Here is a 16,335-nt window from a genome sequence, read left to right on the forward strand (position 1 = left end):
TAATCTGATCTTATTGTTGTGTCTAAAACAATCAAAGGCCTTATTTTTATTTTAACTAAATGTCACTATCTTGGCTGATGTGCACTGTAGAGTCAGACAACTTTGAAAACTGAACACTGACACTGGATGACACAACTTTAAACACTTTAATCTCTTCCTTCTCACTACGTGTTAAGAATTTCTAATATTTATAAACTACCTATTCATGTCATTTGTCTTTATTCAATCACTGATCAGCAACTCAAAAGCTATAACCATGGAATCGAACACAACACTAAAAAGGGAGTAATCAACCTGACTTCTGATACTTCAGACTAAAATAATTAATATTTAAGCTGCTCATACAGTTATAAAATTTAATTCATCTGTTCATTTGTTGCCATGCAAAATGGCCAAAGTTTCCTGAAAGTTTTGGGCATCTACACCCAAAATGGATGTGCATCAGAAATGCTGTAGTCACCCATTAACCCAGTGGTTATTGTTTCTTAAAAATTTCTGAAGACCCCAGACAGCTCTTGCTTACATGTTATATCCGTCAACATCTGACATACTGCAATTTAAAACTATCATAAATTCCAAAATGCACTTCTTAAATCATTAAAATAATCCCGTTACATATTATATTATTTTTACGACAAGCCTACTTTTCAAAAACAAAGGAAATAGCACAAAAGCATTGTTTTACACTTTCTTCAAATCCATGCTCATGTACGGCTTAGAAGAAAGCTGGCTTCTGTATTTTCTGCAGCATTCGAGTTTGGAAATATGCTGTGTCAGATGAAGAAATTCCAGTCTCACACACATATATAGTTGGGAAATGGAGGAATTCTAAAATTTATTTATTTATTTACTTATTTCAGAGAAATAGAAAGACAGTTCCCATCTTCTGGTTCACTCCCCAAATGCTGAATAAGCCAGGGCTGGGCCAGGTCAAAGGTGGCAGCCAGAACTTGGCCTTGGTTTCTCACATTGGGGGCAGAAAGCCAACTACCTGAACCATCATTGCTGCTTTAGGGGTTCCTTAGCAGGAAACTGAAATCAGGAGCCAGAGCTGGGAATGAAACCCATATACCTCAGTGTGGAGTGTGGGCATCTAAACTAGCACCTTAAACACCAGGCTAAATGCCTGCCCCAGGGAAGGAGGAGTTTCAGTCTTTTTACGTAATTGTAATTGTGGATATTCTTTGATACTACACCAGAAACTGACAAATGATAACATTTTCTAAAGGTTGGCTTCAACATGCAATCTGAAACCATACTTACATCAGTGAATTTTTCATAGTATTATATTAAAGTCCATTAGTCTATCTTGCACATTGAATGGGGCTTTCTCCTACGTGTGATTTTATAACATGATGATTTGGTCATTTGGAAAATAGTGGTTCACTGTGTTATACAGATCTTCCAAATATTGACATATTTCATTACCCAAAACAAAAATCATCTTAGGTAACACCACCAATTTTACCAGAGAGGCCTTTAAATATTGAGAACCTATCAAGCTCACAATAGTGGACACAAGTTTTCTAAAAATCTAATTTTCACTTGATCCATTGCCAATTTTATCATTGGCAATGAATACTATCAATGGTTTGCCTTGAAGAGATGGGTTCACATCATTCATTTTTGAGAACTGCAGTTTGTTTGTCAATCATTCTTTCAAGCAAAAATGAGGATCCATATGAAACAGAAAAATACATTCATTCAGCACATCACTCAAATAATCAAATGTTTTTCCATAAGTCAACCATTGTATTTCAATAGTTAGCAGAAATGCTTTATGAGTTCTTACCATTTGGGCACACAAATCATTAAAAATAGCTGTATTTAAGGATCAAGATGTAATAAAATTACTAATTTTTACTACTTCATTGGAAACTAGCCTTTTTTTTAACAATGATTTGATGACAGTGAAGATTATAATTGCTAGTATGGTAGTTAGGTGCCACTACCTTGACTGATACTAAGGAATCAACATCTTCAGCCATCATTGCTTTTGCAACACACTTGATGTGCAGACCTGAAGGTCTTCCAGAGGCATCCAGACTACATTTTCCATTATCGACTGGCCTAGATAATAATCAGTCCAACCCTTCCACCAAGAAATACTAGAGGAGCTGGATAAATTGCAGAAATCAACTATTTAAAGACATTGGAAAGCCACTAGAAAATCCCAGAAATTGAGAGGCCAAGATCCTAGGGAGAAAGCAAGCACTGAGAATTAAGCCTGAGAATCCAGGCTGCTTATCAACTCATGGCACTGACTGCTGGCAGCAGAGGCTTAGAAGCTGAGAAGCTAAAAACAAAGTGCTAAGAGCCTGAAAATCTTAGGCGAGCTACCAACAGGTTCACGGTGCTGTGACGATAAATAGGGGTATTAGGCTTTAGTGCTTCCAAGAAGGAAGGGCTACCACTTACCTTGAAGGGCTATCCCTAGAAGAAGGCAAAAAGAATAGCTCCCACAAAGCTAAAAACTCACTCCAAAATCATCCTAGTCCTAGATTGGATTAGGTAATCTAATTGCTAGTAAAATGATAAAGAAAAGCTTCTGAAAATCACATCATCTGGAGGCCACACAATTTTTTCATACACAATGTTCAGTATTCAACCAAAATTACCAGGTATACAAAGACATATTAAAAAGGGAAACTGATAATAAAAATTCACCCACAGGAGACCTCAGGTACTAGAGTTGTAAGACATGAACTTTGGGGCTAACGCTGTGGCATAGTAGGTTAAACCTCCACCTGTGTTACTGGCATTCCATATGGGCACCAGTTCAAGTCCCAGCTGCTCCACTTCCAATCCAGCTCCTGCTAATGCACCTGGAAAAGTAGTGGAAGATGGCCCAATTACTTGGGCCCCTGCACCTATGTGGTTGACCCGGAAGAAGCTCCTGGCTTGGGATAGGCCCAGCTCTGGTAGTTGCAGCCATTTGGGGAGTGAAACAACAGACGGAAGGTCTTTCTCTCTCTCTCCTTCTCCCTCCCTCCCTCCCTCTCTGTCTGTAATTCTGACTCTCAGCTAAATAAATCTCTTTAAAAAAAGACATAAATTTTACAATAATGTTTTCAGATGTTCAAAAACACATTACAATAAAGGGAGATTTTTAGCAGAGAACTGAAATCTGTAATATGGATATTCCAGTTGTTTTAATAACTGAAATGTTGATTACTTTAACAGCAAATTAGATGGCAGTCAAGAAAAAGTTAATAAGCTAGAATATATGGGGCCAGCATTGTGGCGTAGCAAGTAAAGCCACCGCATGCAGTGCCAGCATCCCACATGGGCGCTGGCTCCTGGCTTTGGATCGGCACAGCTTTGGTCGTTGCAGCCATCTGGGGAGTGAACCAGCAGATGGAAGACCGACCGACCTCTCTCTCTCTCTGCCTCTCTATAACTCTGCATTTCAAATAAATAAATAAATCTTTAAAATGTAGAATATAGACAGCAAAAAAAATATAGATTGAAGCAAGAAAGGTAATAAAATCAATGGAAAATAAAGGAAAAAATAAGTTACATGGTGTATAGTGAAATGATCCCAGTATTGCTAATATTTGAAGAGATAATCGCTGATAATCGCCCAACACTTACAAGACTCTATAAACCCAAGCAAAATAAATGTGAAGACAACAGCACTATAGCACATCATAGTGGATTACAGAAAAATAAAGACAAAATCCTAAAAAGAAGCCAAATGAGGGAGAAAACATTATCTTCAAAGGAACACATTCAGATTGATATGTGATTTTTCCACAGCTTTCAACAATAAATATTAGAAAAGAATGGAATAACATCTTTAAAATGGTAAGATAAAAAATCTAGCATAAATACGATAATATAAAATAATAATACTTGATTAACCCAAAATTAGAAAGCAATGACAGGAAATACACAGAACTGGCAAGTTAAGTGGAAAATGAAATAGTGAGATAACAGATTTAAAGTCAAATATATTAATAACTATATTAAGTGTAAGTGGATGAACAAACTCCAATTGAACACAAGGGTTTTAGACTGTACATGTGTTTGTATAGGATATATACCCTATGCTGCTTACATAAGACACATAAACTAAAAACTACTTTAAGTAGAAAAAAGCATAATAAATGAAAATAAAAGTGTAGAAGTCAAAAGATTACTGCTCATCCAGTGAGAAGGCGGGGATTATCAGAGATGCCCTGCTTCACGGATACAGCATTTGACAGCAACACTAAATCAAATCCTGTGTTCTCCAAGAATAAAAATAAGTGAGAAATATATACAGGCCAGAAGGACAGAAATTAAAATATGAGCTTTATCCTGATAGGACTGTTTTGAAAATGGGGCTTGGTTCACAGTCACAACCGAACTTCCTATATAACAAGCTCTCTGTCCAAGTCTAATGTTGGATGACCCCCGCCCCCACCCCAAGAGAAAGCCTGCTGACTCTGATCCAGTCAAGTGTTAGGAGGACCTCTTCACATTCCTAGGGCCTTTTTCTGTCTACAGATGATTCTCAGCCTTAGACACACGTTAAAGTCATTTAGGGAACTCCTGAAATGGTCATGGGCCAGGACACACACCTGACTACCAGAACAGAACCCCCAAAGGAGGGCCAGGAATGAGTAAGTTTAAAGCTGCCCAGGTAACTACAATGAGTCTCTAGGGTTGAAAACCACTGCCTAAGGTGGACCTGAGCCATGTCTAAAGGAGGTGCAGATACAGAAGACATACAACATCCAAACAGCATATGAGTAAGACACAAAGACGGGCCAGCGCCGCGGCTCAATAGGCTAATCCTCCGCCTACAGCGCCGGCACACTGGGTTCTAGTCCCAGTCAGGGTGCCAGATTCTGTCCCAGTTGCTCCTCTTCCAGTCCAGCACTCTGCTATGGCCCGAGAGTGCAGTGGAGCACGGCCCAAGTGCTTGGCCCTGTACCCGCATGGGAGACCAGGAGAAGCACCTGGCTCCTGGCTTCGGATCCGCGCGGTGCGCCGGCCGCAGAGGCCATTGCAGGGTGAATCAATGGAAAAGGAAGACCTTTCTCTCTGTCTCTCTCACTGTCCACTCTGCCTGCCAAAAAAAAAGGCACAAAGACACGGATCCACAAACATTCAGTGTATTTTCCCAATCTCTAAAATACGATAAATTATTCCTTTTCCCTTGGGGAAGATGGGTAGAATCTATTCTGAAGAATGCAAGTTTCCTCATATTACCCTGAAGACTGGGCAGAAGATGTGTCTCTATGGACGACGTGCCTTTCCAGTTGGCCCTTAATAAAACATAAAGACTGGAGAAGTAGGAATACAGGAACATCTTGAAGCACAGGGTTTTCCCTCAAAGGTTTTAGTGATCATTGAAGCAATGAAGGAACAATTTGGAAACAGTCCTAAGTGGAAATCAATGACACGTCTGAACTTTAAGTTGCTTGAAATATGCCATTTTCACCTAGCTCAGGATTTTACACATGCTGTTCCTTATGCTTGTTCCTGTACTATCCGCCCCTTATATTCACTCCCATTCCCATCATCTAGTCAAGATTACTCTTCCTTTCAATCTCAGGCTCTCAGAACTTTCTCTGATCCCAGTGCCAAAGAAAAGTTCCCCTGCTACAAGCTCTCGTGAAATCTAGAATACTTTATAATCATGTATTTGTGATTATATGATTAAAGTCTTATTTTTCTGAAAAATTAAGAATTGTACAAAGCCAAGAACTTGTCTATTTTAGTCTTCTTTATTCCAGGCACAAGTATAGTTCTTAAATATTTGTTGAATAGGAGGTCCTGGTCTGATGCTGCTTTAAGTTGCAGACAAGAAAAGAATTTTAAATATAAATAAATAAAATAAATAGACTACTGATGCCCTCATTTGTATGTACTGGCCCATTACTTAATTAGAAATCATTGGGAGTACTGGAGAACTTGAAAATAAAAATTGTACAAAGCTGCCACTCTTTAAAAAGGGATCACTGAAAATTCTCATTCAACATAATCAACCTTGGCTTAAGTACACCTGCTGACCAGGAGATGTTAATAAAATAGCATGATTCTGAGAACAAGATGTCAAAAAATAATCTCTTCAACCAGCTACACGCAGCCAGAGAAGCTGAGCCAACTTGCTACAGGCTAGGCAAGGAGTAAGTCAGGGAACAATGGAGCTGGAAGACTTTCTGCAGTTTGAGTCTCTAGCCAGGCACCATAACCCCACCCCTTTGCATGCCAACCCAGCACACTCACTTTCCCACGATGTATTTGCATTTCCTCCAGAACCAAGAGGATGCCATGAACACAGTGAGTTGAGCTTCAAGCAGGGATGCCATGAAAACTTCCCCAGATGACATCACACACACACTGAACCCGGGCCAAACCCCACCCTGTTTGTATGTTCAATTAAGGCACCACTCCTGCCCCACAAAGGGTCCACTGGACTGGAGTGGGCAGCCAGCTCTCTCTCACCCTCTCTCTCCCTTCATCAACATACTCTCTCCAGCTCTCTCACCGCGAGCATCTCTCCTCTTTTGGTCATCTGCACTCCTGCCTGAATGTGTATTCACTCTCTATTTAAATAAATCCTGTTCCCATTTTTGTGCTTTACTCAAGTCCCTTTGAATGCTTATCTCATGAGGGGCAAGAGCCTGGAATAAAACAACCTGGAATCATATTCCCAAAACAAATTGAGGAGGCACAAAGTAATAAGCAGGTGACTTGTCCTCATATAATGGCCTCAGCATAATAACTAGTCCAAATAATAACAGCTTTGCTGGATCACAATTCAAGCCAGGTTGTCTGAGGCAAGACAATCACCAGGTTAACTATCTTATCTCAAATTCAAAGGAAGAAAAAAGTAGTTAAAACTTGATCTCAAGTAAACACTTGGCACCAAACTAGTGGCAAAGCTTAATCGCTCAAACAACTGCTCAGTACCACCACACAAACTTGGCTCCACTGAAGAACCGTCTTCACTTTCTCCACCTGCACTGCCAAACATATAAACCAAATATTGGGCAAGAATTATGCTTCTGAATCCTGGAGAATATTTTTGAGAGTGAATAAAGTGAATAAACAAACTCAATGGTAGAAAAACAATATACAACCCACTTCTCGGTTGCCCCAGGCAAATCTGCTGCTTCACCAATAACAACAGAATCTAATCAGTAAACCTCCCAGCTGCCAAAATTATACAAGCAACTTGCCTATTTAAAATGTCACATTTCCCATCTGATATAAATATTTGCCTTCTGCTCACATTCCTGAAGTGTAATACAAATTAGGCCCAAATTAAAATTCACCTTGGCACAAACTATTTAATTTCTTTTTTCCTTTCAAGTGACCCAGATTGTGCATTATGAAAAATGTGAAACCCTGGTGGTCTTCCTGGTAATTAAAATAGACCACTAGAGCCTGTGTCAGTTTTCAGCTTCAGCTTTTTGCATATTATTTTACATGTGGGACAGGCATGACTACTTTATTCAAGTCCACTGAGGCTAGGTTCAACCTCAACAACTTTTAATACAAGACCACCTGTTATTGGATTTCTAGAAAAATACTAGTAACACATTTTCATTCAAATTTTTAAAATCAAATCCAGTAACTGTAAAATATAACTTGAAAAATGTTTTTAGAAAACAATAATGGAAAAGGCAAAAGGGCCAATTTAAAAGACTGATATAACAAAATTCCGATTTTTTTTTTTTTTTTTTTTTTTTTTTGCCTATGTTGTTTTATGGTGGTATTCATACCACTTCACTGCTGGCAAGAAAAAATTTAAACCATCACAAAAATTCCCAATACATTCACTTTTTTCTTTTCCTATAAAATTGATTTTATATTACAAATGTATTACATGCAGATTAGAATCACTTTTCTCCAAGTATCACCCTCAAACTGATGCTATCCAAATCCCTTGGGAAGCTGGTTAAAAGGCATTATCACCAGGCACTACAGAGACCTTCTGAATTAGACTATTAGGAGCAAGACCCAGGAATCTACATTTTTAACAAACTTCCTTCCCCAAATCACCCAAAACTCAAAACAGTGTGCTTGCCCTACCAGTGTAGCTTTCTGAAAAGTCCTTAGCTCTGCCTTCTAATCCAGCTGGCCCCCTACACTGCTCTTATAGGAATTCAGTCACCTGGGATATTAAATCTAGAGACCCTGCTTTGGAAAATCTCTGGTCTCACTTAAACCAAATAAATAATTTTTAAAAAAAACTTCAAAGTCTTTTGGTTAATAGAGTGTTCAAGACACAAGCACATCATACTATCTGAATTTTCTTAATTTTAGGTGATTTATTTTTATTACTATAACAAGAACAGATTTCATGTAGTTCATAGATCCAATTCTAAAAATATAATGATACTACCCTACTCTCCACTTCTCTTTCTTTCTTAATTTTTGCAATAACATATATTGCATTTACTTTATAGACACAAGCTTAATGCTCCACTAAATAAAATAATCAAATCCCAAAATGTCAATTTCACTCACATACATTAAGTTTTACTTTGTACTGTATACATTAAATACCACAAATCAGTGAAAATGTGATTCTTCTCTTTTTGAGTCTGATTTATTTCACTAAGCATAATGGTTTCCAGTTCCATCCATTTTGTTGCAAAAAACAGGATTTAATGTTTTTTATGACTCAGCAGTATTCCATATTTGCAAACTATGCATCTGACAAAGGATTAATACCCAGAATACATAAGGAGCTCAAGAAACTCAAAAAAAAGCAATGAAATGGGCAAAGGACATGAATAGGCATTTTTCAAAGGATGAAATACAAATGCCCAACAGAAACATGAAAAAATGTTCAGAATCACTAGCCACCAGTGAAATGCAAAGAAAAACCATAATGAGTTATCACTTTACCCCAATTAGAATGACTATCATCCAAAAATCAAAAAATAACAGGGGCCAACACTGTGGAATAGCAGGTAGAGCCGCTGCCTGCAGTGCCAGCATCCCATATGGGCACCAGTTCAAGTCCCAGCTGCTCCACTTCCGACCCAACTCTCTGCTATGGCCTGGGAAAGCAGTAGAAGATGTCCCAAGTCCTTGGGCCCCTGCACCCGCATAGGAAACCCAGAAGAAACTCTTGGCTCCTGACTTTGGAGCAGCTCAGCTCCAGATGTTGTAGTCATCTGGGGAGTGAACCAGTGGATGGAAAATCTCTCTCTCTCTGTCTGCCTCTGCCTCTCTGTAACTCTACCTTTCAAATACAAAATAAATCTTTTAAAAGAAAAAAAAGAAAGAAACTGCCTCTTCCCTAAAACTTAACATTGATGTTGAGATACTCCTGCATAAGGAATCAGGAATGAGTGTTCTCAAAACAAATAAACCCAATTTTGAACATATGTCAAAGTTCTCTGCATTACAAAGGGCATACATGCTTACATAGAAACATTAGCCAGGAAAAGAAAGAGATCACCATGTGTATAAACATCAATGCATTGCCAGTAACCCTCTTTTAGTCCAGCACATGTGAAAATTACCCTAGAAGAAACATTTACAATGGATCATTATTTTATGATTTTTATTATTAATTGATTCTTTATGTGTCCCTTGAAAATAACCTGTTATGCTCTTTAGACTTCAGATAACGAGCCCAGAATCAATCACATGGTAAACTGAGCAGAGGGTTTATTTCATTTATGACCAAAGGTTTTATAATCTTCACAAGGTTTTGATTTTTCATCTGAAATCTTTGTTGTTAAAACAGAAATTGCAGGACTTAGCTCAGGGGAGATGGAGCTAAGATCATTAAAAAAAAAAAAAGCATTTTCTAGTTTCTTGAAAGAGGACAAACAGTATAGAGAAGAAATAGAAATCATACCCTTGCTCATGCGAGGCTTAATCTCTTCATCCACATCCAAATCTTCTAGGTCTAGGAGAGGGTCTACCTAGAATAGGATTAACGGCATTTTTTATGTATGTTAGGCTTGAAACAAACACAATGAAGAGTCAGTGAATCCACTTCTACAACGCTCAGCTGAGCAGCTGAAACTACCTCCCTCCTGAACCACTGAGTCCCGGCTCCAAGCCTTTGTGTTCGCTGTGCTTTCCCAGAGACGTCTGAAAGCAGCTGTGAATGTGGAAGCTTCTCTGAGTTTCTATAGGCCCCACAGTCAGATCACTATAATGAAAGAGGAAAAACAGTCTGGGAGCTTTGAAAAGGGACTTCATTCCGGACTCTGTCCCAGGACACATCGTGTACCACCTAGACAATCCAAACACTCTTTTTCTTTTTTGGTTTTGTTTTACGGATTTTGCTTCCCAAGAAACTGGTGGTGGTGGTTCTGGCTGTTATTCTAACAGCATGCTTTCTTATAGCACTCTGAAGAGCCAAAAAGAAGAAATTAAAGAAAGCAGGACAGAAAGGTTCATTCAAAACAAAATCATTCTGCCTTGGGTAAATCACAAGAGAGGTGAGTAGGGCAAAAAATCAAGTGTTCTCTCTTTTGAGCAAATAAAACTGAAAATTACTTCAAAGTTAAAAAGCAGAGCAAATGACCTTTGCAGACACAATAGCAGCATTTCAATGAAAAGCTATTCCACATGGAATACTGCTTTCCACGGCAAGCTGACAATGAGATATTTTAGATTAACAAAATGGTAACATTTCAGTCGTGAACTAATTCATCTCAGGCGAATATCAAAGAGAATAAATAAGGAAATGATTTCACCACTGGTACAAATGATGCCTAGCAAAGGAATAACATTGCAATGCCTCTTATGCCTCTTTTTTTTTTTTTTTTTTTTTTTTTTTTATTTTTTATTTTTTTGACAGGCAGAGTGGACAGTGAGAGAGAGAGACAGAGAGAAAGGTCTTCCTTTTGCCGTTGGTTCACCCTCCAATGGCCGCCGCGGCCGGCGCGCTGCGGCCGGCGCACCGCGCTGATCCGATGGCAGGAGCCAGGAGCCAGGTGCTTTTCCTGGTCTCCCATGGGGTGCAGGGCCCAAGCACCCGGGCCATCCTCCACTGCACTCCCTGGCCACAGCAGAGGGCTGGCCTGGAAGAGGGGCAACCGGGACAGAATCCGGCGCCCCGACCGGGACTAGAACCCGGTGTGCCGGCGCCGCTAGGCGGAGGATTAGCCTAGTGAGCCGCGGCGCCGGCTATTTTTTTTTTTTTTTTTTTTTTTTGACAGCCAGAGTGGACAGTGAGAGAGACAGAGAGAAAGGTCTTCCTTTGCCGTTGGTTCACCCTCCAATGGCCGCCGCGGCCAGCGCACCACGCTGATCCAATGGCAGGAGCCAGGTACTTATCCTGGTCTCCCATGCAGGTGCAGGGCCCAAGGACTCGGGCCATCCTCCACTGCACTCCCTGGCCACAGCAGAGAGCTGGCCTGGAAGAGGGGCAACCGGGACAGAATCCGGCGCCCCGACCGGGACTAGAACCCAGTGTGCCAGCGCCGCAAGGCGGAGGATTAGCCTAGTGAGCTGCGGTGCCAGCCTGCAGTGCCTCTTATGCTCAACGATCTAAACACGCACTAAATAAAACACCTTTGAATTACAAATTTAGATTTCATAATTTGAATTCAAAAGATAGGTTAGGTGTTCTGTCCTTTGGCTCTATCTACCAGACCATGGCTATTACTCAGGAATGTAATATGGAAGCTTCCATTGCTTAGAAGTACCTAACTATAGTCACCACTTGGCTTCCAGGCCACAGCGAAAGTTGATCTGCCATATGATGGTTTCATTACTAAAATCTGAGAATCTTAAATTATATTGTCATTTTTTGTGAATGGCAAACCCTGAAAGGGACTAGAATCACATTTCTCTATCAAAGCATCCCCTTCCATTTGCTAAGATTTAAGAAAAAAAGAATCAGAGAACCTAGCCAACCAAGGTTAGTTTAAGATATTCAATCAATTTACAAAAAAAAAAAAAAAAAAAAAAAAAACTGGAAGGACAAAATCTGCTGAATCTTCCAGTTTTCTATAAGAGACAGCAAACCAGGGTTAGAGCTATGACACAGTGGGTTAAGCTGTCGCCTACATCGTCAGCATTCCATATGGGCACAAGTTCGAGTCCTACTGTGCCACATCAGATCAAGCTCCCTGTTAATGTGCCTGGGAAAGCAGAAGATGACTCAGGTGCTCAAGTCCCTGCCACCCATATGGAAGAAACATTGAAGTTCTTGGCTTCTGCCTGGCCCAGTACCAGTTATTACTGCCAGTTGGGAATGAACCAGTTGATGGAAGACCTCTCTTTCTCTTCCTGTCTCTCCTTCTCTCTCTCTGTAACTCTACCTTTCAAACATATAATGGAGAGAGATAGCAAATGAGTGTGTGTTTTTTGTTTGGTGTGTGTTAGGTTTTTCCACGAAAGAAAAATGAATCATGCCTTACCTTCACCTTTCCTGCCCGATTCAGATCACCTTGAAGGAAACTGACAACTTTTTGGCCTTCTTCCACCACTATCTGAAACACAGTGAGAATACATTGATGGGAAATTGAAAAAAAAAAAAGAAGCTGATCTTGTAGCTATGTTGACTAAATGATGCATGACAGCCTAGATTCACTAAGCCATAGTGGTCAGCGAATAGCCTTCCAAAGGTCTGGCTTCTACTTCTGAGCTCTAAACTCATCCATAATACAACCTAGATGGAGCAGATTACTTAACTCTAGTGTTCTCATGTGTAATACAGGAGAATTCTCCACCTCCTTTCTCATTCCAACGAACCTCCAATGAACAAATCAGGGAACATTAATATAACATTTTTGAGTCATTATAAAAGAATTCCATTCAACAATTCTTTGCCTCTCACATTCTGACCAAACACTCAATAAATAGACAATAATACCAATGGCCAATAATTGCCAGGAAAAACAAAAGTTCATATTTCATAATCATATCATAGGATGCAGGCTCTAGAAATAAAGAATTGCAGACCTCTGCACATATAAGCACATTTCCAGCACAGATGCTTTTATCCCCTTGTATAAAACTGCAACCTCTTAAATTTTGTCACTAGTATTGGAGGGAAGACATGATTAAGCAGCAACTACAAACTCAAATTGCCTTAACAGTACAACTTCCACTATGATTCCTTGATAATTAGAAACCAAATGAGGGTATCAGAATTGTAGCGTAGCAGGCAAAGGTGCAACCTACAATGCCAGCATCCCATATGGGCACCAGTTCATGCCCTCGCTGCTCCACTTCCCATCCAGCTCTCTGGTAATGATCTGGGAAAAGTGGCAAAAATGGTCCAAGTGTTTGGGACCCTGCCACCTGGTGGGAGGCATGGAAGAAGCTTCTGGATCCTGGGTTCAACCTGATCCAGTCCTGGCCGTTGTAGTCATCTGGGGAGTGAATCAGCAGATGGAAGATCTCTCTGTGGGTGTCTCTCCCTCTCTCTTTGTAACAGTGACTTTCAAATAAATAAATAAATCTTGGGAAAAAAAAGTAAAACATGAATAGAGTCTATAAAGTCTTGAAAATTGGTAAGAGATAAATCAACATTTATGGACCAAATATTAGAAAAACCAAGAGAACAGATTCTACTTTATGTTTTAAAGAGGCAAATCTATGATAGATCAGAGAAAGTCTCATTTTACCAAAACAATTTTTAAGAAGTTCTTTTGGTGCCGGGTTCTAGTCCCAGTTGCTCCTCTTCCAGTCCAGCTCTCTGCTGTGGCCCAGGAAGGCAGTGGAGGATGGCCCAAGTGCTTGGGCCCCTGCACCTGCATGGGATACCAGGAAGAAGCACCTGGCTCCTGGCTTCAGATTGGCATAACTCCGACCGTAGTGGCCATTTGGGGAGTGAACCAACGGAAGGAAGACCTTTCTCTCTGTCTCTCTCTCTCTCTCACTGTCTAACTCTATTTGTCAAATTAAAAAAAAAAAAAAAAAAAAAAAAAAAAAGAGTTCTTTTGTCCAAAATAAAGAATGGTCTAAAGGATTTAAATCATTTCAACAACAATTTATAAATGGAAGGTGTTTCAGAGGTTTCTAATGAAAACTGAGAATCAGCAAGCTACCATAAGAAAAGCTGTTGATGAAATGTAATGGTGATTTTCAATAGCACTCCTTCTAGAATTAGGAATTACCAACCAATAGCTGAACAATGTTTCTTAGGGTCTCTTTTATAATTCATAAAGTTTTTTTTCAGACTGTTTCTATAAATGTGTATGGCATTACCTGTTCTTCCAAACATTGTGAGGAAGTACGAAGAAATATGGTTTTACTTCCCAGATGGTGGTGGTCATTTGGTTCATTTTCATGAGTACATTTTACTGAAGGAAGTTTTTCTGAAGAACTGGTGCCAAATGCTCCCCTTGTGATCCCATTATCCTCTGAAATAATTAGCAATATAGTATTAGAAAACATCTACTACATTCAGTCTGGCTTATTTCATTTATTGAAAAACTTCCTTCAAACAAAAAAGAATAGTTTGCAAAGCACTCTACAAGTAAATGCTAAAAGCATTAAGCATTCTTTGCTGTAAAAACCTACTTCAAAACCTGCATAGAAAAATAACACTATTTCATTCAAAATATTTATTGAATGCCTACTACATGTCTGTTCATCACTGTTCCTGGCCATTATTAAAAGGTCAATTTAGTACTTGCATGACTGTATCCCATTTTCTTTTCTAAACTTGAGGGGTTTCTTATTTATGTGGAAGAATGGATGATTTTCAAAATATTTTAAGAGGAAGAAAAAGCAATTGTGAAAAACATTCATAATCCTATAAGCCAGAAAAGACAGAACAAAATTTTTCCCATTACTCTTCCTAATCTTTTCTTTTGCATCCATGAACTTCTAAAAATCAAAATGGGATCACACTGAATATATTATATTATAAATCAATTATCAGCAATATCTTTTTTCTTCTTGTCATTGAACTTTCTTCTGTGCAATTATAATATTTATAGAGAATTTCTTGTAAATTAAAAATCCCTTATTCTCAACTGTTTAAAATGATTAAAAATGAATATTTTTACACTAAATCCATACATACTCATGATTATCTCCTGAGCTAAGGAAGAAGTCTAAGATTAATCCTAAATTAAGACACTGCAAAAATTGTGATATCATGATGTTATTAACAAAAACATGGGGGGAAAATAAAATAGGATAAGCTTGGTACAAGATAATGAATTGAGTTTGGCCACAATGCATTTGCAGAGCAAGCAGAAACCATGGTGAAAATGACCGGAAGGTAGCTGCAAATGTAGGCTAAAGTGTGGGGAAGATGTCATAGTTATAGATAAGTATCAATTATCAATTACATGGAGGAAATGGCTTAAGCCATAAAATTATTTTTAAAATCAGTAGTAATATTAATAATATGAGTTAACATTCATTGAGTGTTACCCTTTTATGAGCATCTCAAGAATCATTTCATTTAAGCATGGTAACATTCTTAGAGACAGGTAGTGTTACTACCCCCACTTTACAGACAAGGAAACCAAAGCAAACAATTAAGTAACTCGTTCAAGGTTATGAACCTGGAAAGTAGCAGGATGGGGCTATGAACCCAGGCCTTCTGACCCTAGAATCTATCATTGTTATCTATAATAATATAGCAGATGACTAGGAAAGGTCCTGAGAAAACAGAAAAAGAAAGAAGCAGAAAACAGAAGAAGAAATCCTTGAAAGGAAATAAAGAATAAAAGTTTACGATAGTTAAAGAGGGACCAGGGCTGTAGGATACATTCCAAAAAGGAATTTGCGTGCTGCAATTGACAATAACAGTCAGGAATCTATGCCAGTGGAGTGTTGAAGAAACTCAAAAGAAGGCAAGTGGCATAAATCAAGTGATCCTTAGTCTGGGGAATCCAACCCCTTCTCTTTCTAGTCTCTACCATGAAAATATTTCAGAGAAACAGAAATTTTTTTTTAAGATTTATTTATTTATTTAAGAGATAGAGTTTATTTATTCATTTAAGAGAGAGAGAGTTACAGAGAGAGAGGGATAGAGAGAGGAAAGGTCCTCCATCCACTGTTTTACTCCCCCAAATGGCTGCAATGGCCAATCAGAAGCCAGGAACCAGGAGTTTCTTTGGGGTCTCCCATGTGGATACCAGGGCCCAAGCACCTGGGCCATCTTCTGCTTTCCCAGACCGTAAACAGAGAGCTGATCAGAAGAGGAGCAGCCAGGACGTGAACCAGCTTAGCCTACAGCGCTGGCCCCTGAGGGATTGGTTTATCTGTGAACTCCTTATCCAGATCCATAACTGAAGGGGTTATAAGGCAGCCTAGACTAGAAAAGCAGCCGTATTTGTTTCTCTAGAGCTGTCAGTTACATGGCATCAAAATCATTGAGGTTTATTTGGTGCTAATGATCACAGCCTGGTGCAAATTCAAATTGGAATCTCTTGTTTGCTTCTGAATGTC

The 16,335-nt window shown here is 39.1% G+C and overlaps 1 protein-coding gene across 3 annotated transcripts in view; it reads right to left on the reverse strand.

Annotated features, from left to right (window-relative positions):
* Positions 1-16,335, reverse strand: part of IFTAP (intraflagellar transport associated protein) — an 80,781-nt gene that overhangs the window by 21,684 nt on the left and 42,762 nt on the right. For all 3 annotated transcript variants that reach the window (XM_008269826.4, XM_008269829.4, XM_070064480.1), the window contains 3 exons: positions 14,134-14,288; positions 12,339-12,410; positions 9,818-9,884 (listed from right to left, as the gene is read on the reverse strand). In XM_008269826.4, coding sequence (XP_008268048.1) covers positions 9,818-9,884; positions 12,339-12,410; positions 14,134-14,288 — 294 coding nt within the window. The remainder of the gene's footprint in view (positions 1-9,817; positions 9,885-12,338; positions 12,411-14,133; positions 14,289-16,335) is intronic.

The sequence above is a fragment of the Oryctolagus cuniculus genome, chromosome 1, assembly GCF_964237555.1.
Source record: "Oryctolagus cuniculus chromosome 1, mOryCun1.1, whole genome shotgun sequence".
Taxonomy (NCBI): domain Eukaryota; kingdom Metazoa; phylum Chordata; class Mammalia; order Lagomorpha; family Leporidae; genus Oryctolagus; species Oryctolagus cuniculus.